Here is a 27206-nt window from a genome sequence, read left to right as displayed (position 1 = left end):
TTGCCTTTTAAACTGATTATACTTGCCAATGTATCTGAGGGTAGAAGTCTGTTTGTCTCTTCCAGCTGCATTACTTGCCAGGCAACCATAGATTCCTGCATCTTTGGGAACTGCATTTTTGATGAATAAGTTACCTTCTGAGGTCATCCTATACCTATGCATGAAAAGAGAAGAAAATTGAAAATCCCCTAATAATAGTATGAAGAAATTATAGCATCTTCCTTATAAATATCTTCAAATATTTTAGACTTACATTTTTGGTGATTATAGAAATTATTCATGTTGTCACTATAGAAACAGAAATGTAGTCGTAGTAGTGGTTGTAATAATAGTAATAACAATAATAATAACAGATCCCAACGTATTCAGTACTTGCTCTGTGTCAGGAACTGCTCCAGAAGGCTTACAAAATATTTTAAATCCTCATAACAACCCAGTGAGTTAAATACTATTATTATCTCTGTTGTACAGATGAGCAAAGGGATTATATAACTTGCCCAAAAACAGTTAGTAAATGGATGAAGTGGAATTTGCAACCAGGCAATCACACTCTGTGTCGATTGCTGTGCTAAGTGGTTCCTCAAAGAGTAGGCCTGAGAGATGCAACATCTCTTGTCATACAGCAAGTCAGGGGTGAGGCTAGGAATAGAATCTGGTTTATACCTAAGCCCTTGTTCTCCTCAAAACCCAGAACAATGGAAATTCAATATCTGGAGACGTCCTTGTTTGTTTCCCACATGTTCATGAGACACACGAGAGGATTCATGGTCTTTTGACATCATCCAGTAGATGAAATCCATCTCAATGTAGTATGGCAAAAGTGGATAGGAATTGCAAAGAATGTCTGCACACATTTTAATGAGAGATACTGCTCTGTCCTTTGCCTCTTCTTTCCTCTGTGAAATCCCAGGACCCATATTTTTAATAGATTAGTGAAAACTCCACCTTACTGTGCCCCACAGAAATTTCACTCTCCTCATGTCCATGATTCAAGGTAAACCAAGTGTTATGGTATCATGTTTCTGACACAAAATGTTGTGAAGCTCTTAGGCCCAGCTATTAAACTCAAGACTGAAGAATATCAAACTCTGTCAATTCATCATTTATTATTTTATGGCCATTTCCTGGCCTATTTAGAAAATCAAAAGCTGCAGATTTGGGCAAATCTCGCTTAACCTTAGGGAGTTAGTCACATTACTTTTGTCCAACTTTTCATTGGCTTTCCACCAACATATCATTCAGTAAAAACAAAGAACATGATACAAACCCAGTACCTGTGTGAACCCATGATAAACATATCATTGATGGTCCAGGTGAGCTTTGGTTTGGGATAACCTGTTGCAGAACACCTGATGGAGACCTCAGATCCTCCTGTGAATGACTGATTCCTGGGCATCACAGTGACTTTGGGTGGTTCTGCAAATAGAAAGATGTATAGTGAAATGGCAATTTACCTTGGTATTAGGAGCTTTCTGTGTTAGCAGACTTATGGGCTTCTCACCACACCATTATTTTTATTTTATTTTGTACTTCCAAGAGTTTGTTTATAAGAAGTAACAACCAAGTCACTGTAGGGTTCAGGAGATTTCTTCTCCAAAGCTGACAGGAGTTGCAGACTCTGCTTCTGGCTCCCTATGGCCCAGGTTGCACAAGACTGGGAGTCCTGGTCCCTCCAGAGCCCCTCCTTTCCCTGAGAACCTGAAGCAGGAGTCTGCATCTACCCTGCAGGTTCAGATTGGAGGGCCTTACTTCTGGCCATTTGCCCTGAGACCTTGCAGCTCAGGCTAGCCCTGTCAGCCCATCTGAGCCCTGGCCTATTCCTACTTCCAGAACCTGGATGCATGAAAGTGGATGAAGCCCTGCCCTCAAGGATTGGGAAGGGTCTGGCTAACTCTCCTCCTTCAAGGTACTGAATCCGAGGCCAGTTCCAGAAGGGGACTGAATGAAAGCCAGGGGTGCTACAGGAGCAAGACACAGTGATATTTGGCAGCTGGGGCAGGGGAATAGGGAAAGGGACTTCGTCTGTCCATTCTCTAGCCAGGTCCTGCCTCCCAGCCATCCAGCCCCCCAGTCTTGCTCTTCCCTGTGGCCTTGGTTACTAGACTGGCCTTGCAGTAACTCCATTCTCCCAGAGTGTCTTGGACATATGGAAGAAGGTGGTCCTTATAGCCTGGAGACATTAGTCATACTGAGGCCACTGGTGGGGATGACATCCAACATCTCCACATTGAATGTTCCCGAAAGGAAGAACTCCCTTTTGGGGTCATAGAAAGAGAAGAATGTGGGGTATACCACAGAAATGATGGGCAGCAAGACGTGAATTGCCAGGTAAAAGGCATCTTTCTTGAAAGGTAGCAGGTTCCAACTATCCTTCTGCATATCCTCAGGGTAGATCCACATTTTGAGGTTCTCCCTGGCCATGTCCTGTCCCATGACAGACATCACAGTCACAGTTTGTCCTGGAGCACTGCAAGCTGATAAAGATGTCGCTGAGACACATGATCAGGTCTACAGGCCCCGTGAAGAGAACTGCTGCTTGGTGCTCTACACAACACTTGCAGAGGGGCTCCAAGAGGCCCATCATGTTTAGGTCACTCTGGTGGTTAGAAATGATGACACAAGGATGGTTCACTTTCATCTTCTGGTGGCCCTCTGTCTCAAAGTGAAGGCCCTATAAGTACTTGAAGACCTGGACAAACCACCTGATGATATTCATATTCTCTACCATCTGAACGCTGCAATAGGCCTTAGTGGAGACTGTGAAACAGAGCACTCAGTAAAAGGTGATGTTGAACTTGGCCATAGAACTTGACCATGCAGCTCAGCTGTATGAGCAGCAGCATGGTGGTCAGTCACAGCAAGAGCTCCATGGCCAGGGCAGCACTGGGACCACATACCTGTGGCAGCACCCTGGTAAACCCTACTGTGCTGGCCTTAATCCCCCTCCCTGGACTCTGGCCCAGAAAGAGCTCTTTAGATGACCTTTCTCAGGGATCTAGTCCAATCAGTACAGGGAAGGAACCAAACAAATTTTATTTATTTTTTAGCATTTTATTTTTATTTATTTTTAATTTAAATTCAATTAATTACATATCATGTGTTATTAGTTTCAGAAGTAGAGTTCAGTATTCACCAGTCTTCTATAACACCCAGTGCTCATTACATCATGTGCACTCCTTAACGTCCATCACCCAGTTATCCCATCCCCCTACAACCATCATCTCCAGCAACCCTCAGTCTATTTCCTATGATTAAGAGACTCTTATGGTTTGCCTCCCTCTCTGATTTTGTCTTGTTTTATTTTTCCGTCCCTTCACCTATGTTCCTCTGTTTTGTTTTGTTTTTTAAAGATTTTATTTATTTATCTGACAGAGAGATCATAAGTAGGCAGAGAGACAGGCAGAGACAGGAAGGAAAGCAGGCTTCCTGCTGAGCAGGGAGCCCAATGTGGGGCTTGATCCCAGGAGCCTGAGACCATGACCTGAGCCAAAAGCAGAGGCTTAAACCACTGACTCACCCAGGCGCCCTGGTTTTTTTTTTTTTTAATTCCACATATGAGTGAGATCATATGATAATTGTCTTTCTCTGATTGATTTTACTTAGCATCATATTCTCTAGTTCTATCCACCTCGCTGCAAATGGCAAGATTTCATTTTTGATGACTGGGTAATATTCCATTGCACATATGTGTGTGTGTGTGTGTGTGTGTGTGTGTATACATCCAACATATCCATCGATGGACATCTAGGCTCTTTCTATAGTTTGGCTATTGTCGACATCGCTGCTATAAGTGCAGGTGCCCCTTCCAATCATTACATTTATATCTTTGGGGTAAATTCCTACTAGTGCTAGTGCAAATCAGGTCATAGGGTAGCTCTATTTTCAACTTTTTGAGGAACCTCTATACTGTTTTCCAGAGTGGCTTGAACAGCTTGCATTCCCACCAACACTGTAGGAAGGTTCCCCATTCTCCATATCCTCACCAACATCTGTCATTTCCTGACTTGCTAATTTTAGTCATTCTTACTGATATGGGTGGTATCTCATTGTGGTTTTGATTTATATTTCCCTGATGTCGAGTGATATGGAGCATTTTTTCATGTGTCTGTTGTTCATTTGTATATCTTTGGAGAAATGTCTATTGATGTCTTCTGCCCATTTCTTGATTGGATTATTTGTCCTTTGGGCATTGAGTTTGATAAGTTCTTTATAGATTTTAGATACTAGCCCTTTATCTGATAAGACATTTGCAAATATCTTCTCCCATTATGTCAGTTGTCTTTTGGTTTTGTTGACTGCTTCCTTTGCTGTGCAAAATCTTTTTATCTTCGAGTCCCAATAGTTCATTTTTGCCTTTGTTTCCCTTCACTTTGGAGACATGTCTAGAAAGAAGCTGCTGCATCTGAGATCACAGAAGTTCTGCCTGTGTTCTCCTCTAGGATTTTGATAGCTTTCTGTCTCACATTTAGGCCTTTCATCCATTTTAAGACTATTTTGGTGTATGGTATGAGAAGATGGTCCAGTTTCATTCTTCTGCAGGAGGCTGTCCAATTTTCCCAACACCATTTGTTGAAGAGACTTTTTTCCATTGGACATTCTTTCCTGCTTTGTCAAGGATTAGTTGACCATGGAGTTGAGGGTCCATCTCTAGGTTCTCTATTCTGTTCCATTGATCTATGTATTTGTTTCTGTGCCAGTACCATACTATCTTTATGATTACAGCTTTGTAAAACAACTTGAAAGCCGGAATTGTGATGCCACCAGCTTTGGTTTTCTTTGGATCCAAAGGAATTTTAAAGCAGGGGAAGTAACTCCTCTTTGAAAGTAAAATGAAGTTGCAATGTCATATATCTGTGCTCCACCGGTTACCAGGTAACCCCTTCCTACTTTGCTCCCACCAACTGACCATTGGCTTCTGTCTGCTAAGCTGAAACTTTGGTATAACTCTGTTTTCCAGAAAAGTCTCTAGATAGGGCCTTGTGTGTCTTTCTACTCAGTGAATACAGATTTGGACCCTAAACCTGTCCTGACTGCTGTCTGCTTTGTTTGAACTGCTCTTTCTTTCTTTCTTTATTAGTTTATAAATTTGTTGAGGTAAAGACAATGTCTTTCATATTATTCCATATTCCATTACTTCCTATAGTACTTAATATCCCTTACATGTTATACAGTGACTTGTAAATAATAGAAACTTAATGCTGTTGATAGAATACAGTCCATTCCTAAACTGTAACTTGGCTCTAAGAATTTTTATGCCTGACACCACTCAAGGTTTTGCTATACTGATCATTTGTTTCAGCCCATGGATTCACAGGACACAACTAGATGGGAAATATCAATTATTCAAAGTTCTTATTGCATGCATTCCACTTCTTAGGCAAAAAAAAATATAGACTTTTGAAAATGAAATATTAAATCAGAGAGTTGCTCTCAAAAAGGATACAAAAATTCCCTGGAGTAACTGGAATGTTGATATATTTGGTCTTATCGACTCCACATTTTACATCTAGTTTATTAAAGAGTAGGACTTAATCTTCAAAGAAAGTATCATAATTTTCTTAGTATAAATATTCCCTACTCAAAAAGATAAATGAAAATAAATTCACTTCTACAGAGTTTGAAATAGATATTATAAGTATTAACAAAAATAAATATAATAATGTGGTTCTTACACAATTATGATGTTCCAGACTCAGTGCTAACCTGTGGCACTGATCATCAAGGGTGAGCCAAACAGACACATGTCAAATTTCCATCTAACTGGGTTTTTAATATAAATAAAATCCAGAAATTCAGTTAGTTAGATCTATTTATATTTATGACACATCTTTATTATGTTAGTCTCCAAATTATGACTTAATTTCACTAAGAAAAATTAGTCTGAGGAATCATGATACATTTGAAGGAGATACAAGTGATACCGCTGGACCGGGCAGCTACACAATTGAACAAAACTAATTAGTGCCTAATTGCTAGCAGCTTAAAATGACCTCCCCTTTTTTTCCTGTTTATATTGTGTTTTTCAAATTATGATTGTCTTTGAAGTTAATGTTTAAAGGGTTTTTCCTGCCTGTGGACTTGGTTGATAGTCTCATTATTTCACGGATTCTTCTTGGTGAACATATGTCTACAGAAATGCAGGGGGTCAAGGGGAGACTGGCCATGGCCAACAAGTTCAAATTGTGATTGCATCTGGAGTCCATCAATTCTGAAATGCCACAAGACTACACATGCTGTGGGAGTGGTGCAGATAATCTGCAAGGGATGAGGAAAAAAGGAACACTTTTTCTTTTTGGAATTTATTGAATATTCACATTTATTCAGTCCCACTTTCCAAAAATAAAAGGTTTCATATGTCTAGCTCATTTTAACCCAGGATTGGTGCAAAGATTCAGCACTTCTTGGGATTTTTGTCTAACCATGGTGCCTTCCAATGACGTCTTACAGAATTGGCCTGGCATCTTGCCTAGCAAGAATGCAACTGGTAGGTTCTGTAGTTTACGTATCAATGTAAAATAAATGTCAGTTACTCTAAACCAGGATGCAGAGAGCTAAGAGGTCATTTCTCAAATAAAGCCTGGATATAGGGTGCTGCTCAGGGTCATGAAATCAGTCTGTGTGCATACACACAGATGGGATGAGATAATCACACAGAAGGTGAGAAATTTGCCGTTGTTCTGGAAAGAATATTTCCGCTGACAATAGGAAAATCAGAAAGGACATGAACAAATATGGAAGCAAAATTAGATCTCTGCCAAATAACAGTTGAATAAAGATGGTCAGAATGATTCGGGCTTCACTTGATTTGGCTAAATAAGGATGCAATAGGCCTCACTACAGACCTCACTATAATTATCTCAATGGTTAGAATTTTTAATTTCCTAGAAAAAAGCTCCTTTTGTTTTGATAAAGTGGTTTTAATGAAGCAAGAACAAGTTTAAAAACCTTAGTTCAACTCCCATCAAAATCTAGAGTCAAATTTTAGGATTTGGGGAGAAGTAATCCATTTTTAGTTGGTTTTAATCTCAATTCACCACCACAAGCATCACCATTATTATCACCATCATCACTACCACAATCATCAACCATCATCATCATCATAAATAACAACTTGGTTTTCATTAGCCAAAGCAATGGAAACATGGCACCCCATTAGTATTAATGCATTAATTCATTCTTTATCTTAATCATAACAAAAGCAAAATATGTGAGTGTTTATAATTTCTCACCAATGATTTAAAGAGTTACACATAGATTATGATACTAAAAATAAAAAAATAAACACTCCTTTAAAACTTAAGGGTCTTAAACTATGAATGGTAAAGCTGGCAAAATGAATTTTAAGTGGCCATGAGAACAGCCATTACTCTGTCTATAAAGACTGTAGAAGAGAAAATCTTGCTTAAATCTTGCAACTCTCCAATGTCATCATCATACTCACAAGGCATACCTCCTGTTAGCAATCAATTGGGTTGGATTTGTTGCTATTATGCTTCTGGTAGGACATTCTCAAAAAGACTTAAAGGAATTTCTCTTCAAGATGATTTAATTATTATCAATAAATTGATCAGATAATGGTAATGCTTTGAATTACCTAAGCAACAACTTAAAATATTTTTTGATCACTGGTATATTTAGAATACTTGGGCAAAATTCTTTGTGTTTTAGCCTTTCACATAAACATTTATTGAGTACCTATGATTTTTAGACACTTTATAACCACAAAGAACTAACAGAATGTTGTATACAAAACCAAATTATATACAATTAGGGAGTAAATCTCTTTATGGTAGTCAGTTCTTGAAATAGAAGGGTGGATAAAATTATTGAGTGCCTGTTACATGCTAGGTATCTAACTCTAGGCCTATCATTTATTTCCCACAATAGTTCTGTGAATTGTCACTGCCATTTTACAGAGAAAGGACTTAATAAGCCTTAACATGGTTAAATAATCCATAGTGTCTGGTCTATACCTTAATAAGGATGACAAATCACAGGGTTATCGCAGATTAGTTATATATGTATTATCTAGGCATTTACAAATGAAACTTGATCACAATTCTCGTACTTGCATATTTAAGATTATACATCCTACTAATAAATAATACTAAATAAATCTTATTTGATTCTTCTGAAATTTGAGATATTTCTAGATACTCAAAATTTATTGGAAATTTCAATAAAAATAGATAAATTTAGTTTTTCCACACCTGATTAAAAAAACATGCTAATACCTATGTCACCTGGCACTTGTTAAAACGTAGATGTGATGATGTAATGAGCATATGGTTATGATAATATCAATTTCATACTTAGTGAAGTAACTGTGGTCATTAGGGACTTAACTTCATCAATCATCTTGAAAAATATTTCATTTTTTACTGCAGTACTCTCCCTGGTGACATGAACTAATTAGTGACAGATATCCACCCTTTCCTGACACCATAGAAAACAAATTAATACTTCTAATGTTCATATAGACATAACATGGCAAAGAAAAAGAAACCTTGTCTGGCCCTTTGATTTCCATGTGGCAGCATGCCATTTGCAGAGGAAATGTCAGTTATACCAGGACATTCATATTCATCTTCAGCTTTAAAAGTCTTCCTCATAAAGCGGCAGGTAATAAAATCAACAGATTTGTTTCTTGTCTCCAGATAAACAGGAAATTAGTGGTGTTTTAAACAAAACTTTACCCTCATGCTGTGTAATAAATACCACCCCACTTAACCTAACTTCTACTCCTAAGCCAGGCCAGTACAAGAATTTGGAAATTTATCAGCCACTGTCACCTTAAAAATTAATACATTGCTTTAGGCTGTTTCAAAAAAATTTTTCAAACTCACCCATGATATAATTTTTAATTAGGGCAAACTAAACAATACTTAAAAAAAAACTCCATGAATTTTTCATCAGGCTGTTATAAAACACGGCTTTAAATGTAAGCAGTAGGATGCTGGCAGGTGCTACAGCTGGAAAAGAAAGTACTTATATAATGAAATCTTAAATTGTTGGGGCATCTGGGTGGCTAAATCAGTTAAGTATCCAACTCTTGATCTTGGCTTGGATCCTGGGATCAAGGCCCACGTCCAGCTCAGCGCAGAGCATGATGCCTGCTTAAGATTCTCTCTCTCCCTTGCCTTCTACCCTTCCCCCACTCTGCTCACATGCATACTCTCTCTTTTGCCCCCTCTTTCCTAAATAAACAAATAAACAAACAAATAAATAAATAAATAAATTGTTGATGTGACCCAAATAAGCCACTGAAGTTAATGTGGAAAAATGAAACATAAGGTTAGTGGCCTAAATCTTCCCCAAAGTGCTTCTCTTACTTTGAGGTCCATTCAGCAATTAAGGAACACACACCTATTGGGTACAATTGTGTTTTTCCCTTTGAGCAAGGCACTGTGGATAAAAAGGGGGGAGTCGAGAAGTGCCCCAGCAATAATATTGGGGGGGGGGGAACTAGACACATAGAATTGATGGTGAATAAGTGCAAAAACTGTGTGGCATGAAAAAAAAGAAAAAGTGCTACAGAAACAAGAACAAAGAGACCAATCAATGTTCAGAAAAAAAAGGTGATTTAGTCTGTGGCCAGACCACCCTGAACACTCCTGATCTCATCTGATCTCAGAAGCTAAGCAGGTCAGGCCTTTTTAGTACTTGAATGGGAAAAAGAAGGTGGTTTATGAGAGGAAATTCTCATCACAGGTAGGATTTGGATAGGAAACATTAAAGTCAAAACAGCTCTGTGAGCTAGGTCATGGAACCAGAATGAGAACAATAGAATCTGAATGTAGGTGGGATGTCTCTGTGACCCAAGCAATGAGATGTGGCACTGGGTGAACCATGGAAAGAGGGAAATACCAGAGCAGAGGTTGGGGCCAAAGTAGTAGAGAACAGGAATCCCCTGAAAGTATAATGAACATCGAGTCTGGCAGAGGAAACCGTCAGTGGCCACCAGAAAATCAGTTCTGGGGCTTGAAGTTGAGACAAGAGTAATACCTAGCCATTCTTTGGAGAAAATCAATACCAAGAAAATTCAAAACTCATACACAGACACTAAAAATTTTCTGCCTAATACTGCTCTGGCATGTAAAATTTGGCAGCATCAGTAATATGTTATGGCAGGAAATAGTAAATCTAAAAGTTCCTCTACTTTCATTTCATAAGTAGAGATGAAGCCTTAATATCATGTTCAAATATTTAGTTACCTATATTAAAGAAATAGGAATAAAGGAAAAGACATATGAATATCTGATTCCCTTAAATAGTATCCATATATTGAAAGGAAATATTTTTTTCACCATCCAGTGTTTTATGAGTGAAAAAGGTTGAAGATTAAGTCTTAAAAGTATTATGAAGGAGTCAGTTAGTGGAGGGCTGAGGTCTGTAAATTTTATCCTGGGGTAATTAGGAAACAACATAAAGGTTCTGAACATATGGACATTTAAAGCAATACTTAGGGAATATTCACCTGTTTATACTATGGATTAAAGTGAGAGAACAAAACTGAAAAGAAGGAAGTTCATAAAAAAATGACTTTCATAGTTTAGGCATATGACATTTGAGATGGGTGAGGGTGTTACTACTGGAAATAAGAAAAGGAGCGATTTGAGAAACAGGGAAGAACTGAACTAACCATGCATAGGGAAAGTGGGAGGCACATAGGCCTAAACATATCACTATACCTATAATTCCATCTGAACTCTAAATTTCACATTAGCTCGTTCACACTGATCCCAATCAGCATTCCCAAGCATCCAATGATGCTAGTGTCAGCCCATAGAAAATGTACCCTAATATGTCCATAAATAAAAAGGGTACTGGAAATTCAATTTTAGAAACTGATTCACTGTGTTTGTGTGGTCTAGGGCAAGGAACACAAAGAGTGAAAGAGAGAAGGAGGTCAGGTCAGGCATGATTCCTTAAAATAGATCCCAAGCACAGCAAAGGAAACAGTCAAAAAAACAAAGAGGCAACCCACGGAATGGGAGAAGATATTCTCAAATGCCACTACAGACAAAGGGCTGATATCCAAGATCTTAAAGAACTCCTCAAACTCAACACACACAAAACAGATAATCATGCCAAAAAACTGGGCAGAAGACATGAACAGACATTCTCCAAAGAAGACATACAAAACGTTAACAGACACATGAAAAAATATTCATCATCATTCACCATTAGGGAGATTTAAAGCAAAACCACATTGAGATACCACCTTACATCAGTTAGAATGGCCAGAATTAACAAGACAGTAAACAATACGTGTTGGAGAGGATGTGGAAAAAGAGGAATCCTCTTACACCGTTGGTGGGAATGCAAGTTGGTGCAGCCACTTTGGAAAACAGTGTGGAGATTCCTTAAGAAATTAAAATTAGAGCTTCCCTATGACCCTACAATTGCACTACTGGGTATTTACCCCAAAGATACTGATGTAGTGAAAAGAAGGACCATCTGTACCCCAATGGTCATAGCAGCAATGGCCACGGTCGCCAAACTGTGGAAAGAACGAAGATGCCCTTCAATGGATGAATGGATGAAGAAGATATGGTCCATATATACAATGGAGTATTATGTCTCCATCAGAAAGGATGAATACCCAACTTTTGTATCAACATGGTTGGGAGTGGAATAGATTATGCTGAGTGAAATCAGTCAAGCAGAGAAAGTCAAGTATCATATGGTTTCACTTAGTTGTGGAGCATTAGGAATAACACGGAGGACATGAGGAGATGGAGAGGTGAAATGAGTTGGGGGAAATCGGGAGGGGAGATGAACCATGAGAGACTGTGGACTCTGAGAAACAAACTGAGGGTTTTGGAGGGGAGAGGTGTGAGGGGTTGGGTGAGCCTGGTGCTGGGTATTGAGGAGGGCAAGTATTGCATGGAGCACTGGGTGTGGTGTATAAACAATTAATGTTGGAACACTGAAAAGAAATAAAATAAAATGGAAAAAAAAGTAATTTAAAAGAAAAGGAAATATGTAAGGAAAAAAAATAGATCCCAAGTATGCTGACTCCTGGTCACTTTCACTACCCCAGAAAGGAATTAGATTAACAGAATCAGGCAAAAAAAAGTATTTTTTGCTCAGTAAATTTCAGTGTTTTAAAGATATAGGTTTATAAAGCTTTAGAAGCTTTTCTTAACCTCCCCCAAAAGGATATGTGTCTAAAAGTTACCTAGTGGAGCAACCAATTGCTAATTGTTGTTTAAAAAGGCATTGAATTACATTTTAGAAAAAAGAAAAGTATTTCAGCATTGTCAATCGGTCCCTGTGATGGAAGATTCCCAAGCTTCTAAATGTTCCTAGTGATAATTTCATCTAATGGGAACTTAGACCTTGATGAGAAGATACTCCATTAAGTAGTTGATATTTTCTTTCTTTCTTTTTTTTTTTTTACTTCAGTTCTTAAAATAACATCTAAGTAAATATCCTTGTTTTGAGGATAGTTAAAAACCTATATGCAGCCCAACCACTTAGTTGATTCATATTTTTAAAAACATAACAGATTTACAACTATTTCCAATACTTTTTTTTTCGTCATGGATAATAGGTTGAATGATCTGATATCAAGCAATGCTACATGAGAATTTGGGAAATAATTAGTCTTTAACTACCAAACCTAATTTCTATTGAATTGTACAGACTGTAAAACATATTTTACAGGATCTCTGACTCTTCTAAATATCTGTGTTTATTGTAGAAAAAGCTGACTTCAAAAAGTTACATAATGACTATCATTGAGCCTGCTTAGAATTGTAATTAGTAGCCATGTTCTATCCCCAAAGACATGCACCTAGTGATTTAGCTCAATCAGCGTCTTTATAACAAACCAACATTATTTGAAAATACATGACTTCCTTTTCTGATTAGGGACATAACTCTAGCTAGTTCTGCTGGTAACCAACTTTAAACATGAAGCTTGCACAAAGAGATTAGGAGAATTTCACTAAAAATGATTTACAGTAGACAGATGTGTTTGCTCATTTAACTTTTCCTTAATTTTCAATTAGTGGAAATGTTAATGGAATACATTTTAACATTTTAAAATCTTTTCCATGCCTACTAGAAAGCTCACATGGAAATGGCCAGGGAGTCCTTCCAAAGAGCAAAGGATGAAAACTAAAAGCCAACCAATTAACCAAACAAAAACAACAAAAGCAGAGATCATCTGCCTGGAGAGAGAGGCAAAGACCACTGCAATCCCAAAGTTTCCAAATGATATCGCATCAATGGAAATTTGAAGAACTGGCTACAACTTTTCCAAAGCAGAATTATTCCTGAATGGCAATAATTCCAATGAATTACGATAGTGGTTAATCTACATGGCAGCTGCAATAAATTTCCTAAGACTTCTGCTCTCGGTATTTTGGCTTTTCTTTTTTCTCTATTGAAGACTGGAGTTGTGCTGTCCAATATGGTAGCTACTAGCCAAATGTCTATTTTTATTTTTACTACTTTCTTGGTTTTGGGTTTTTTGTTTTCTTTTGTTTTGTTTTTAGAGAGGGAAGGGTAGGGACAGAGAGAGAAAGAGAGAGAATCTTGAGCAGTCTCCATATGGAGATCATGACCTAAGCCAAAATCAATAGTTGAACATGTAACCGACTAAGCTACCTAGGCTCCCCTCCACATGTCTATTTAAATTAAAATTTAAATTGTCTAAAACTAGATCAAATTTCAAAACAATTTCCTTTAGGAGCATTAGCCATATTTCAAGTGCTCAAATGCCACATACATCTGGAACAGCACAGATATACAACACTTCTATCATTTTAGAAAGTTCTCTTAGACAGTGCTGGACTAGACAGAAGGTCTGCTAAATCTGAGTGGTCATTTATTCGTTGATTTACCAGTAGGTGGTGCATTAGCAATAAAACACACAGGCAAGGACTAAATCTTGAGAGTTATATGCTGAATTTGTAAAAAAAAATCCCACACCCACACACCAATATGCTTAGGAAATTCAGTTAACAAAAGAAAGGCATTAATTTCAGTGATGGACAATGATAAATTTAAGTTAAATTCTGTTTCAGTGAAAAAATGTTAATGGCAAATATGCATGAAGATTTCCTAAAAATTTATAATTTTTATTTTCTCAGTATAAGGTATAAGAATACATAGCAAATGCTTGCTGCCTTGATATTCATTTGAGGTAACTCCTGGTGTAAATTTATATATACATTAACATTGTTTCCATATAATACTGTATTTTTCCTTTCCATAGCAAAAACAAAAATTCATGAATTCAAGGAGCATCTTTGGGTGGTTAGCCAAAACAGATTAACACAGTAAATAAAATTGATAAGAATGACAGTATTTTAAAAATCTTATTCTTACTTAGAAAATCTTCAGCTAAATGATGACTAGCACTGACTGTTACATTACCTTTTCTTTACTGGGCTCTCTTTATAACAATTTTCCAAAATTACAGAATTTCCAAATAAGAGAGGAAGGGCATTCTTATTTGACTTGGAAAAAAAAGGGGAGGGGGCACCAAATCATAATTAGCATCATTACTTCATGGCATATTAGAAAAATGCTATTAAAGCCTTACAAATATCTACATGTATCTTCTGATCCAGACACAACTATGGCAAGAATATCTTTGACTATCCAAAGTTGGCTATGTACATTCAGACAATGTAATATTATTCAGGGTTAAAAAGAAATGAGCTATCAAGAGGTTTGGGTGGCTTAGTCAGGTAAGCATCTGCCTTCAGCTCAGGTCATGATCCTGGGCTTCTCCGATCAAGCCCTGTTCAAGTTCCCTACTCAGTGGGAAGTCTGTGTCTCCCTCTGCCCTTACCCCTACTTGTGCTCTTTCTCTATTTCTCAAGTAAATAAATAAAATCTTAAAAAAAAAATGAGCTATCAAGCTATGAAAAAGACCTGGAGGAAGCTTAAATGCATATTGCCAGTCAAAGAAGCCAATCTCAAAAAGCTAGTTACCGTATAATTCCAATTATAAGACATTTCAGAAATGGCAAAACTATGGAGACAATAAAAAGATCAGTGGTTTTCTAGAGGTTGGGGGGATGAAAAGGAGAGATGAATGGGCATAGCGCAGAGGCTTTTTAGGGTAGTGCAAATAAAGAATCTGTATGATACTATAACAATGGATACATGTCATGATACATTCATCCAGAACCACAGACTGTCTAAAACCAAGAGTGAACCCTAATGTAAACTGTGGACTTTGGGTGATTATGATGTGTCGATGCCAGTTCATCAACTGTAACAAATCTATCACTCTGGTGGGGGATGTTGATAATGACAGAAGCTGCACATATGCAGGGGCAGGGAGTATATAAGCAATCTCTGTAACTTCCTCGCGATTTTGCTGTGAACCTGAAACTATTCTCTAAAAAGTCCTTTTTTAAAAAAAGGTTGGGGCGCCTGGGTGGCTCAGTTGGTTAAGTGGCTGCCTTCAGCTCAGGTCGATTCCAGGGTCCTGGAATCAAGCCCTGCATCGGGCTCCCTGCTCAGCAGAGAGCCTGCTTCTCTCTTTCCCTTTGCCTGCTGCTCTTCTTACTTATGATCTTTCTCTCTCTGTCAAATAAATAAATAAAATCTTTAAAAAAAAGATAAAGAGGGGCGCCTGGGTGGCTCAGTGGGTTAAGCCGCTGCCTTCGGCTCAGGTCATGATCTCAGGGTCCTGGGATCGAGTCCCGCATCAGGCTCTCTGCTCAGCAGAGAGCCTGCTTCCCTCTCTCTCTCTCTACTTGTGATTTCTCTCTGTCAAATAAATAAATAAAATCTTTAAAAAAAAAATAAAAAATAAAAAAAAGATAAAGAAAATAAAAAGGGGTTATGGGACTCAAAAAGGGGATAATTTCATAAAATATACAACACTCACAAAATCAAAAGCACATAAAAGTGGATCTATACAGTACTTAAAAAAAAAAGATTTTATTTATTTATTTAACAGAGAGATACACAGCAAGAGAAGAAACACAAACAGGGGGAGTGGAAGAGGGAGAAGCAGGCCTCCTGCCAAGCAGAGACCAGGGACCAGGACCTGAGCCGAAGGCAGAGGCCCAATGACTGAGGCACCCTTATACAGAACTTCTTGAAGGAAAGACTTATCTGGCAGTGAATTTATGTTGCTAGACAAATTCATTTGCTACCTTAGTTATCTTATCGGGGAAGCAATGCACAGTGTGACTGAAAGAACACTCAGCCTTCAAAGTCCAGTCTGAGGTTCAGAACCTCCCATCCTTCCAGCTGTCACTTCCTGGCTCCCATACTTGCCTTTCTTGACTTCATCACAGCCAAAACTCTGCAGACCCTTCTTATTTATTCTAGCCTATTAGACCATGCCTTTAACCTTCTCTTCTTTCCTTATCCAGCCTAAACCCTATAGAGTATCACTGTAACCACTATTTCCCCCTTGGGTACCTTGGTCTTGTGGTTTTTTGTTTGTTTTTGTTTTTGTTTTGCTGAGGCAACATCACAAAACCACAAACCTGAATGATTCCTCTACTTGTCTAAGAAGAGGACACTGAACACGACAAGAAAAAGAAAATCACACCATCCTGGGGACAGATGTCCCTACCCAGCTAGACCCGCTACGCTCAACAAGCCCACATTGCAGTGTCCTCATTCTTCGGTGGCTTTACCCATATTATTTTTTTCCCTCTAGAAAGGCTTTCCTGATTGCCACCTGGGGAATTCTGATTTATGTTCCACTGCATATCTCAGGCACCATCTCCTGTGTGAAGCCCTTCTCAACATCTACTCATCACTGAGACAGAATAAAATCTCCTGGGTATAGTACCCTGGTGAACTTATCACTCTATGTTACATGTATCTACTCACTTAATTTACTTATTTCCTTTTCGTTACTCCAACATAGATGTGGACTTCTATAAATCACAATTTATTCCTTGGAAAATCTTGCAAGGAGAAAAACTGAAGAGATTGTCATAGCTCTTTGGACTATTCAGAATAGGAAACCTAATGTGATTATTAACTGAAATTCTGCAATCATTCTTTTTGCTTGACTGCATTTTGCCTCAGAAAGGATTATTTTATTTTTGAGAGAGAGAGAGAGAGAGAGAGAGAGTGTGTGTGTGTGTGTGTACTTGCACACAAGGGAAGGAGGGGCAGATGGAAAGGGAAAGAGACAGGCTCCACACCCAGCAAGAGCCTGAAGTGGGGCTTGACCTCACAATACTGAGATCATGATCTCAGCCAAAATCAAGAGTCAGATAGATGCTTAACCGACTGAGTCACCCATACCCCTGCTTCAGAAAGGATTTAAAACAGCTTATTGTGTAACATAGTCCTATAAAATTCCAGACCCTTAAGTTTTCAAATATGAATTTACATTTTGATCAAAGTTCTAACTTGACACTTTGGAAGGCATTATTTCTTAATTTATTTTAATTATTCTTTATTTTTATACTTGTATTAACTTTCTTAATTATATCTTAATTATTTTAAATATAAAAGTGATAAAAATTTATGGAAAATTTAGCAAAGAAAGAAAATATATTACCCATACATAGTTCAATCTCCCAATAAAAGTAATGTGGGTACTCCCCAAAATTCTTAAATCCTATTTACATAAAGTTTTAAAATATTGTATTCCTATTAAATACTTTTTTTTTTAAGTACAGAAAGACATAAGTAAGAAGGTCATTTACAATTCCATTGCCTCCAAAGAAGCAGTGGTCAGTCTCATATTCACATTTTTGTCTCTATCAATCAATTGGGTTTTTCCACCCTTCCTGGCTTCTATTTGTTTGTTTATATGTATGACTAACCCGACTTCTGAGTCTTGAGGAATCCCCTTTCAGAAGAATTTCCTGTGTCTAATTATACCATTATCTCCACAGTGAGGAACTGTCATAATGAAAGAAGCATAGAAACCCATTCACATTCTCTCATGCTCATTATGTGACTAATTCAAAGAGCCATCATTTCTAGGATCCGTGTTTTTTCTCAAGGCTCTTCTGGTAAATTGATAATGAGTCTAATGTCACTAAGGGAAATGAGAGTGATGGAAAAGGGCCACTAGAACACTTGCTTCGGCTACTGCTGTACTCAAAATTTCACGATACTGCCAAAATTGAAGTCGTTTAAGTGCCCATGGTCCAAGCAAGAGTTCAAGACCCCCTGGGAGCATTGGAGCAGCTGATTCTAGGACAGGGAAAGGAATTATCTGATTTCATCTACCTTTCTGCTTCCCACTAAGATAATAAAGAATTTCTTTCCAAATCAGAGGACATGTTCAGATCCTAAGAAGCAAAATAATGACAAATACTCATTGCAATTGTGTTCTAGACTTTAGCGTATCTGAGAAGTCTGACACCGGTCTGATTTTATTGCTCACTTTACAAGATATTGGTTTAGTCTGAATATATGCTTGTGGAGTTTTTTTTTCCCTTATACTAATAATTTGAAATTTCAGCTAGGATGTGTCTAGATGAAGTTCTTTCTTCATTGACCTTGCTTGATTTGCTCACCCTGGACAATTTTTGTTTTCCTCTCTAGGATAATTTTCTTCAACTATATCTTTTCCGATCTTTTGTTTAAATTGTTTTTGTTATATACATATATATGCCATGTACTTTGAAGTCTTGAAGTTCCAAGTTCCAGTCTCTGGTTTTTATCTCTGTTTAATAAAAACAAACATATTACTCACTCTTAGCTCTTTTCCTCAATGTTCTGAAACAACTTCTCAAATTTGTGAACCATGTCCATTATTTTACTTTCATGGAATATAAACTCTGCTTTTTAGTTCCTCTAATTCCAACTTGCATTATATTATTGTGTTTTAACCCCAAAGCCTTTCTCATTCCATCACACTGGTAGTTGTCCCGTCACCTCAGCCAGTTTCTCCTTTATCAATAGACAGTCCTGCTCAAAGGAGGATAGGTCTTTTGAAAGACATTGGTGACACTAAACATTTTTCCCCCCAGTCTTGTGAATAAACTACCTTCAGAAGCATCCAATTCTTCTAAGGCTATCTCTCCTTGTTTTGTTCTGTATCTTTTTCTTAGGTCCAGTGTTTTATTATTTTTTCCTCCTGTTTTGTTTTGTGTTGATAATTTTCTGTTTATTCACCCTCAAATTAGGTGACATCAAATCCAGACCCAGTGTCTGTCAACAAAGTGGTCTGACCTAGCTTGATTATTTGCCTACTTCTGTTCTAGTTGAACTGCCTTTGCAGTTCTGCAGTTGAGTTAGTCTGATGTGCATAGCTTTTTGCACAGTTCTCATCTGTTCTTCTGTCTGAGACTATGATGTGCCCCTCCGCTACCATCTCTCTCTAAATTCCCTAGTTGATACCCCTATCAATTTCCCCTGTTTCCAAATATTTTCATTTGGAGAGAAACATATATCCAGGTTACGATTCTCTACATGGGTCCAGCTTGCCTGTCTACTTCTCTCTCTCTCTCTCTATTTGCATTTTATTTTATTTTATTTTTAAAGATTTTATTTATTTATTTGACAGACAGAGATCACAAGTAGGCAGAGAGGCAGACAGAGAGAGGAGGAAGCAGGCTCTCCGCTGAGCAGAGAGCCCAATGTGGGCCGATCCCAGGACCCTGGGATCATGACCTGAGCCGAAGGCAGAGGCTTTAACCCACTGAGCCACTCAGGCGCCTCTGCATTTTATTTTTTATTATTATGTTCAGTTAACCGGTCTACTTCCTATCCTACATTTTCATTCTGCTTGGTTATCACTATTAATATGTGTGAGGAGATGGCATCATGGCTTCTTAAAGGTAATATTTTCTTTTTGGAGCAAGTATGAAACAGAGGAACAGAGATACATCTTCCCAGCTTTCATGGGAACATAAAAAAGGTGGGTCATTGATTGAGATTTTCATTCCACTGACCTTAAAATATGAACATTACATATGTGTATTTACATCATATATACATATGTATATAAATAAATAAAAACCTTTATATACAATAGCTATAAAATTCCTCCTAAAATTTTTGCCACTGTCCACTGTCACTGGGTTTTAGTATTCTTCAGTTTTGTCTTTTTGAGGTCTTTATTGATATTTTACTGTTAGACAGGAAGAGGTTGCAGCAGCTACAGTCATGCTATTTTAAACTAGAAAATTCTTGCTAATTACATTTTAAAACTACTACCTAAACTTTGAAAAGTATGTATGTTTAACTCTTTAATTGTTCTGGATAGCAGTAGTTTCCAAACAAACATGTGGAGGTAAAGAAATGTAAATGAGGCTATGAATTAAGCTACACATTCCCATATAAGCAAGAAATTTATTCTTAAAGTATGTATTCAATGCAAGCAATTATTTTACCTTCATGTTTTCTGAAACTGTTTTCTATTTCTACTTTTAAAAACATTTCACTGCATACAAATGAAATTAATTTATAATTTTAGATCCAATGTCAATAGTTGACAAGCATCTTTAATTCTCATAAATTACAGCCCTAGGTAGTTTATTTCATCAACTATCCATAGCTTTGAAATGGTATCTTCAATAGTAAAATAATGCACTCAGATGGCTACAATTAGCTAGAGCTCTTATTTTTTTATTAGACAAGTGTCATTAATAGCAGACTATAGTTTTGTTAGATTTTTAAAATACCATTTTTTGTCACATTCTATCCTTCAAATGTAAGACCAGCTAGGCAGGCCATAAAATAACACCTCTAAATAGGTTTATACCACTAGAGATTATACATACTAGCCAGTAATCGGGTAATGTTGTACGTCTTTTGTATTTATGTTTTGTATGTTAGATCTTTGTGTAAATATCTTACCTCAGCATTTATTTAAATCACTGGATAATAATGACTATTTTGCCAGAAAGAAGAGTCAAGGGCTTCTTTTAAAGACACACCTTTCTAAATAATAGGGTTCATTCTGCAGAATAGATTCAAATGCTATTTCAGAAAACCTTATCCATGAAACTATCTGAGAGGTCTTTTATAAATGCAGATTCTCAGGCCCAAACACCAGGCCTATGGAATCAAAATCTCTAGACATGAGGTTAGAAATCTGCTTTTTAATAAGTTCCTTGGATAATTCTTTATCCATGAAAGTTTGAGAGTTTGAGAATTACTGCTCTAATTGACTAAATTGAATACGAATGCACTAAAAGTTAACCTGGGGAAACTAGGAAGGCTTTTACAATCCCATTCTAAGGCACTTCAAGTAAAGAACAAAGATCAAATTTCAGAAGTCCATTAGCATTTTATTCTATCTGTAAAAAAATGGTCTCAAAGTTCTGGTAACTCAAGTTACCACTTGGATAGACTCTAATTATCTAAGCAGTTTACCATGTGGAAATGCAGTGAGCCATTTACAAAAGCAGTGTTTCCCTAGAGGACTCACCAGATCGACCAACAAAAGACACACATTCGGACTGCAGAACATATCTCAACTACCGGTGAGAAAACCAGAATCATTTTGTTAATTCTCATGGTAGTTTCACCTTTCTGCCATTAATAACTATCTCAGGGCTAGCCTTGAGATGCAACAGTCATTCTGTTAGATAAAATCATCTGAGAGTGAATTCAGGCATGTTATAAAGTTGTTCCTAATACCATAACCAAATAGCCAGACACAATCCTGAAGCAATCAGGATCCCGCATCAAGGATTTGAAATGAAATATTCTGTTGAGACAGCAACTGAATCTTTCAGCTTAAGAGTGTAAAACTGCCAAGAGTAACTTATTTATTACATTAAGGCTCTCAGCTGGTCTATAGACATTTAGAAGCAAAATGTGATTCTACTCAAAGAGATACTTTCGAACAGTTCTTGATCTTCATTTAATCCTCCTGGAGAATATATATATTTGTAGCCAGTAAACCACATTGTTAACACACTGTTTTCAGCTACCTAGACATTTAATCTGAAAGACATAAAGACTGTCTTACCATTAGTCTATTGTCAGTATGCACTTTTATGTATAAGATAAATAAGATAAAACAACCTTGGTAAAATTTAATAAAATTTCATGAAGATGAGAAAAATCTTAAACTTTAGTAAAAAATTAAAAGTAGGGGGTGCCTGTGTGACTCGGTGGGTTAAGCGTCCCACTCTTGATTTCGGCTCAGGTCGTGATTTCAGGGTGGTAAAATTATGCCTTCCACTGCACTCCGCGCTCAGCGAGGAGTCTGTTTGAGATTCTCTCCCCCTCTGGCCCTACCCCCACTCTCTAAAATAAATACACAAAATCTTTAAACAGAAAAAATAAGTAAAAGTAAATTAGTTACACCGGAAATAATACAATAATCAAATCGAGAAGGATTTTTTTTAACCAATTATTAAAACAATTAGAATTTTTTAAAAAAATCCACACTACAGACTGAAGAATTTAAAACTATTAAATCATCCAGAGACCATTTCTATTTATAGTCTCAAAATAAAAGTCTCTTAAAAGGACTAGCTGTGTTTATCTTAAAAAGTCACCTATTTCTGGGGCACCTGCATGGCTCAGTGGGTTAAAGCCTCTGCCTTCCGCTCAGGTCAGGGATAGAGCCCCACATCGGGCTCTCTGCTCAGCAGGGAGCCTGCTTCCTCCTCTCTCTCTGCTTGCCTCTCTGCCTACTTGTGATCTCTGTCTGTCAAATAAATAAATAAAATCTTAAAAAAAAAAAAGTCACCTATTTCTTAGTGATGTTTTATTTTCCAGTTTAGCCAGCTTTAGACTATTTAAGATCCATAAGGCCTCCATCATTCAAAACAGTAGTTGTTTGGATAGAAGCTATCATTCTCAGATAGCCAACTTAAGGGAATCAAGTTCAAAGAAAGAGGAGGAAGACACCATAATTCTGAAGTTACCAGATGCACATACCTTGCACTGTGAGGAAAACGGAAGCAGCTGATGATCCTCCTTCATTGGAAACCACACAGAGATACTCCCCAGCGTCGCTGAACTTCACACTCCGTAGCTCCAAGGAGAGGTTAGCCAAGATCCTCATTCTCGCTGGGTCTGCCTGTCGGGCATCTCTGTCATTCCTCTGCCAGGTTAGATTGTAATCCACTGCACTGAGGACGAGACATGTCAGAACTGCTCTTTCTCCAGGAGGGACTGTAACATTATCAGGCACTTGGATGACTGGAGGGGGCTCTGTGTGAAATCAAAACATTCAGATCAAGAGACCTAACAACCATTTTGCTCACGTATAGAAGCGGTTTAAAAATTTATTGAGTACGTATTGAATATCTTATAGGGAAGATGCAGTACAAGAGAATGTATTCATTAATACATATGTCTATGACCTGAAGAAAATTATCATTTAATCAAAAGATTCTTAAAAAGTAGTGCATGTTGTAAAAAATAAAATAAAATAAATCTAATTTTTATCACATTTGCCAAATACTGTAGTTATTAATGTATGCCTTTAATTGAAGACTTGAATGTTCTCTAATTTAAATTTTAAATTAAATTTTAAAACATCTTACTATAAAAGTGAGCAATAGCACTGGGTACCTATAACCTGACGACACCATGCAAAGAACGTGTTTTTAGTTCCTTTAATCCTCAATGTAAAAAGAAAAAAGTAGTGCTTGTTTACATACCAAAGCATACCTGAGTCTAAATTTATAAATTATAGATGTGAAAATCAAAAAGGCATGGCAAAAGGATATGATTAGACTAATTTTGGATTATAGTGTGAAACAAATTTTTGTCTGAGTTTTGAAGAAAGTAGCATTTGTGGATTTTTTAAAATTTAAAACTACTTAGTGTTTTAAAGAAAAGAGGACACAAAGAATGGTGGACAATAGTATACTAAGCATGATAGCATTAGCTTTAAGGAGAGTTACAGTCTCATTAAGAAGACACAGTACAACAGCAGTGTATGACATATGTTTCCCCAGAGGCATGAGGAATGTCTTGATTTAAGAAGGTCAAGTTAAGGGGCGCCTAGGTGGCTCAGTAGGTTAGGGCCTCTGCCTTCAGCTCAGGTCATGATCCTAGGGTCCTGGAATCAAGCCCCGTATCGGGCTCTCTGCTCAGCGGGAGCCTGCTTTCTCCTCTCTCTCTCTCTGCCTGCCTCTCTGCCTACTTGTGATCTCTGTCAAATAAATAAATAAAATCTTTAAAAAAAAAAAAAGGTCAAGTTAAGAGTTGGCATAGACCTTTAATAAAATTGTACACATAAAGCCATGCACACAAAAGGTATTGAGTAATGCATGCACATTTCAGATATGGTTAAAACCCATTTACTAGTTAAATATTTAGCCAACATTCTAGAGAGAATCACATATCACTCTAGTTAGGTTTGAGAATGAATACAAATGCCCCTCTAAAGGACACGCTGCCTGAGAGCTGTAGCAAGCCACTACTCAGCAGTTATACAGTAATAAAAACTGTGCTTGAGCTATGCTCGCTGGAAACCCACAGGCCTGTTTTAGTTTAAATAGGAAAGAGTATCTGATATTCAAGATCAAATTTTATTCTCCTTTACTGAAAACTGTTTATAAATGCAGATGTATCAGAAGCCTAGAGAAAACCTGGGAGCAATATGATAAAACCATAGTGGTCATCTCCGAGGGATAGACATGTGTATATTTTCCATATTTTTCTTTGTATTTATCTTGTTTTCCAAACATTTTTAGAAGAGTAGATGCTATTTTATTTATTTTTTATAGATGCTATTTTAAATTATTATTTAAAAACAAGATTTTATCATTTTGCTTTGTTTTTAAAATATTTTATGAAAATGGCTAGTGAATCAAGTAGAAAGAGTACATGACAAAGTTAGAAAGTTATGGAGTCTAACTGGGCTTGACACAGAAAATATGAGATGCTTTGTTAAATTTAAATTTCAGATAAATAATCAAATAATATTTTAGTACACAGGTGCACCTGAGTGGCTCAGTGGATTAAGCCTCTGCCTTTGGCTCAGGTCATGGTCTCAGGGTCCTGGGATCGAGTCCCGCATCAGGCTCTCTGCTGAGCAGGGAGCCTGTTTCTCTCTCTCTGCCTGCCTCTCTGCCTACTTGTGATCTCTCTCTCTGTCAAATAAATAAATAAAATCTTAAAAAAAAATTTTAGTATACATGTGTCTCATGAAATTATTTCAGACACACTTATATGAAAATCGAATTTACCTGGGCATTCCAGGTTTTTATTTGCCGAATCTGGTCACTATAGGCTGCCTGGTTCTATCTCTAGGTGTGTGACCTTAGAGAAGTTGATGACTAAATTAGGTTATCATTTTTTTTTTTTTAAAGGAGGGAGACAGTAGGGATGGGGGGGTGCAGTGGGCAGGGAGAAAATCCTAAACTGGCTCCACAACCAGCATGGAGCCCAGTGCTGGGCTCAATGTGAGGCTCAATCTCACAACCCTGAGATCATGATGGGAGCCAAAATTGGAAGTAGGATGCTTCACTGACTGAGCTACCCAGGCACGCAATTAAATTAGGCTATCTTAAAGACCCTTTCTAGTGCTAATGCTTTATGATTTATGATAGCCACCAAAGACCTGAAAGTGATAGCATATGGTATGTGTTCACATCCTATCAAGATCTTTCTGAAGGCCACACGATGTTTTGTATGGTTTTCTTTCTTTCTTTCTTTCTTTTTTAATTTTTTTTTAATTTTTTTGTTCTTCTGAAACAAAGTTCTTCAACTTTGGGGGGATTTTTAAAAAATGGGAAATCTCACTGTAGGTATTTTGGGTATGCTGGGCACATGCCTACATCCTTCTTGAGGACCAAGGCACTCATTTCCCCAGCTGGTTGGCTACACATAGCTCATAGCCAAGGCCGCTAATCTGCTCAGGGGAAGACGCCCTGTCCACAGTAGCCCACATCCAGGGACCACTTCATGAGGAAGCAAAGGATCAGCTCTCTTGCCTCAATTCAGGGCCATGACAGCTCCAGAATTCCCTGTGGGTCAGCTAAGGTCCTAGTAGTGACTACAAGACAGTTTAACTTCTTCCACTTCTGTTAACTCCCTTACAGGTGTTTCTTCCTAGAAAACTCCCCAATGACCCTCTTGCATACAAGCCCTGGATCATTGTCTAATCCCTCCTCAGACATAAATCCAAAAAGGTAAAATGCCAACTTTCTAACAACATAACAGGTGGGATTTGAAATAATGACATACAATTTCATTGCTGCATAAATAACTAGAGATAATAAGTATTATGCACACGGAAATATTTACACATGCAGGAATAAATTCTGCAAGGTTGGATGAAATGATGAGGGAGGCTAAGATAACAGAATGCCTGGCCTGGTGCTTGAAGTCAGCCCTTCCTAAGTGAAAGGGTTGGATGACTAGGCTAGACTGAGGCTAGAACAAGAAAACCAGAGATGGAAACTCAAAGCCTCAAAACTGAAAGAAGAATGACAAATATAGGCCTCGTGGCATTAGGTAAAGATTGCTGGAAGAGAGTGCAGGAATCTTCTCACTCCCTATCCTTGTGACCATAATGGGTCACTTGCCTGTTCTGGGCTTCAGTTTCATTCCTTACAAAATGATGAGGTGGTGTAAGATTGTTTCCAAGTCTTATCCTGTTCTAAAACAATATCCTATAATTATAATTTAAGATTACCTGTCACTGGCATGCCCTTTACAAGTCTTCTTTATTCTTGGTATTTTACTTAAACCCAGAATTATAGTAACCTGTGTGTGTGCATTGGGGGAGGGCCATTGTGTTAAGAAAGAAATTCAGTAAGTTAATGTAACTTTGTAACAGCACCAAACTGAATTACTAAATGTCACTTGAAAAGGATGATTTTTTTCATGCTTCAGCAACCCTATTCATTTGTTTCTATGTGGTTATAGGCAATAAAAAAAGTTCAATGCTTTTCACACCCATTTTGCTTTTAAAACATTCAATAATCAACATTTCAAATGAACCAAAAATCTTAAACATGTCAACCAGAAGAAAATGCTGGAAAAATTGAGGTAACATACTGGTAGAATTTTAGCTTTTCTTTAAACATTTTTTAAAAAAAAGATTCCATTTATTTATTTGACAGAGACAGAAAGCTCACAAGTAGGCAGAGAGACAGGCAGAGAGAGAGAGGGGAAGCAGGCTCCCTGCTGAAGAGAGAGCCTGATGCAGGGCTTGATCCCAGGACCCTGAGATCATGACCTGAGCCAAAGGCAGAGGCTTAACCCACTGAGCCACTCAGGGGCCCTAGAACTTTAGCTTTTCTTTAAACTACTCTTGCGTGCCCTTTGACTTTACAAATCAGTGTCCACAGTGACACAAGAACATCACTAACCCACAATGC

At 37.5% G+C, this 27206-nt stretch overlaps 1 protein-coding gene across 1 annotated transcript in view; it reads right to left on the bottom strand.

Moving 5' to 3' along the window:
- Positions 1-27206, bottom strand: part of HMCN1 (hemicentin 1) — a 458039-nt gene that overhangs the window by 229929 nt on the left and 200904 nt on the right. Inside the window, 3 exon segments of the mRNA XM_059412784.1 lie at positions 27-154; positions 1275-1416; positions 22804-23079. Coding sequence (XP_059268767.1) covers positions 27-154; positions 1275-1416; positions 22804-23079 — 546 coding nt within the window.

This window comes from Mustela nigripes, chromosome 10 (assembly GCF_022355385.1).
Source record: "Mustela nigripes isolate SB6536 chromosome 10, MUSNIG.SB6536, whole genome shotgun sequence".
NCBI lineage: Eukaryota > Metazoa > Chordata > Mammalia > Carnivora > Mustelidae > Mustela > Mustela nigripes.
This window is presented reverse-complemented; position numbering and strand designations above follow the sequence as displayed.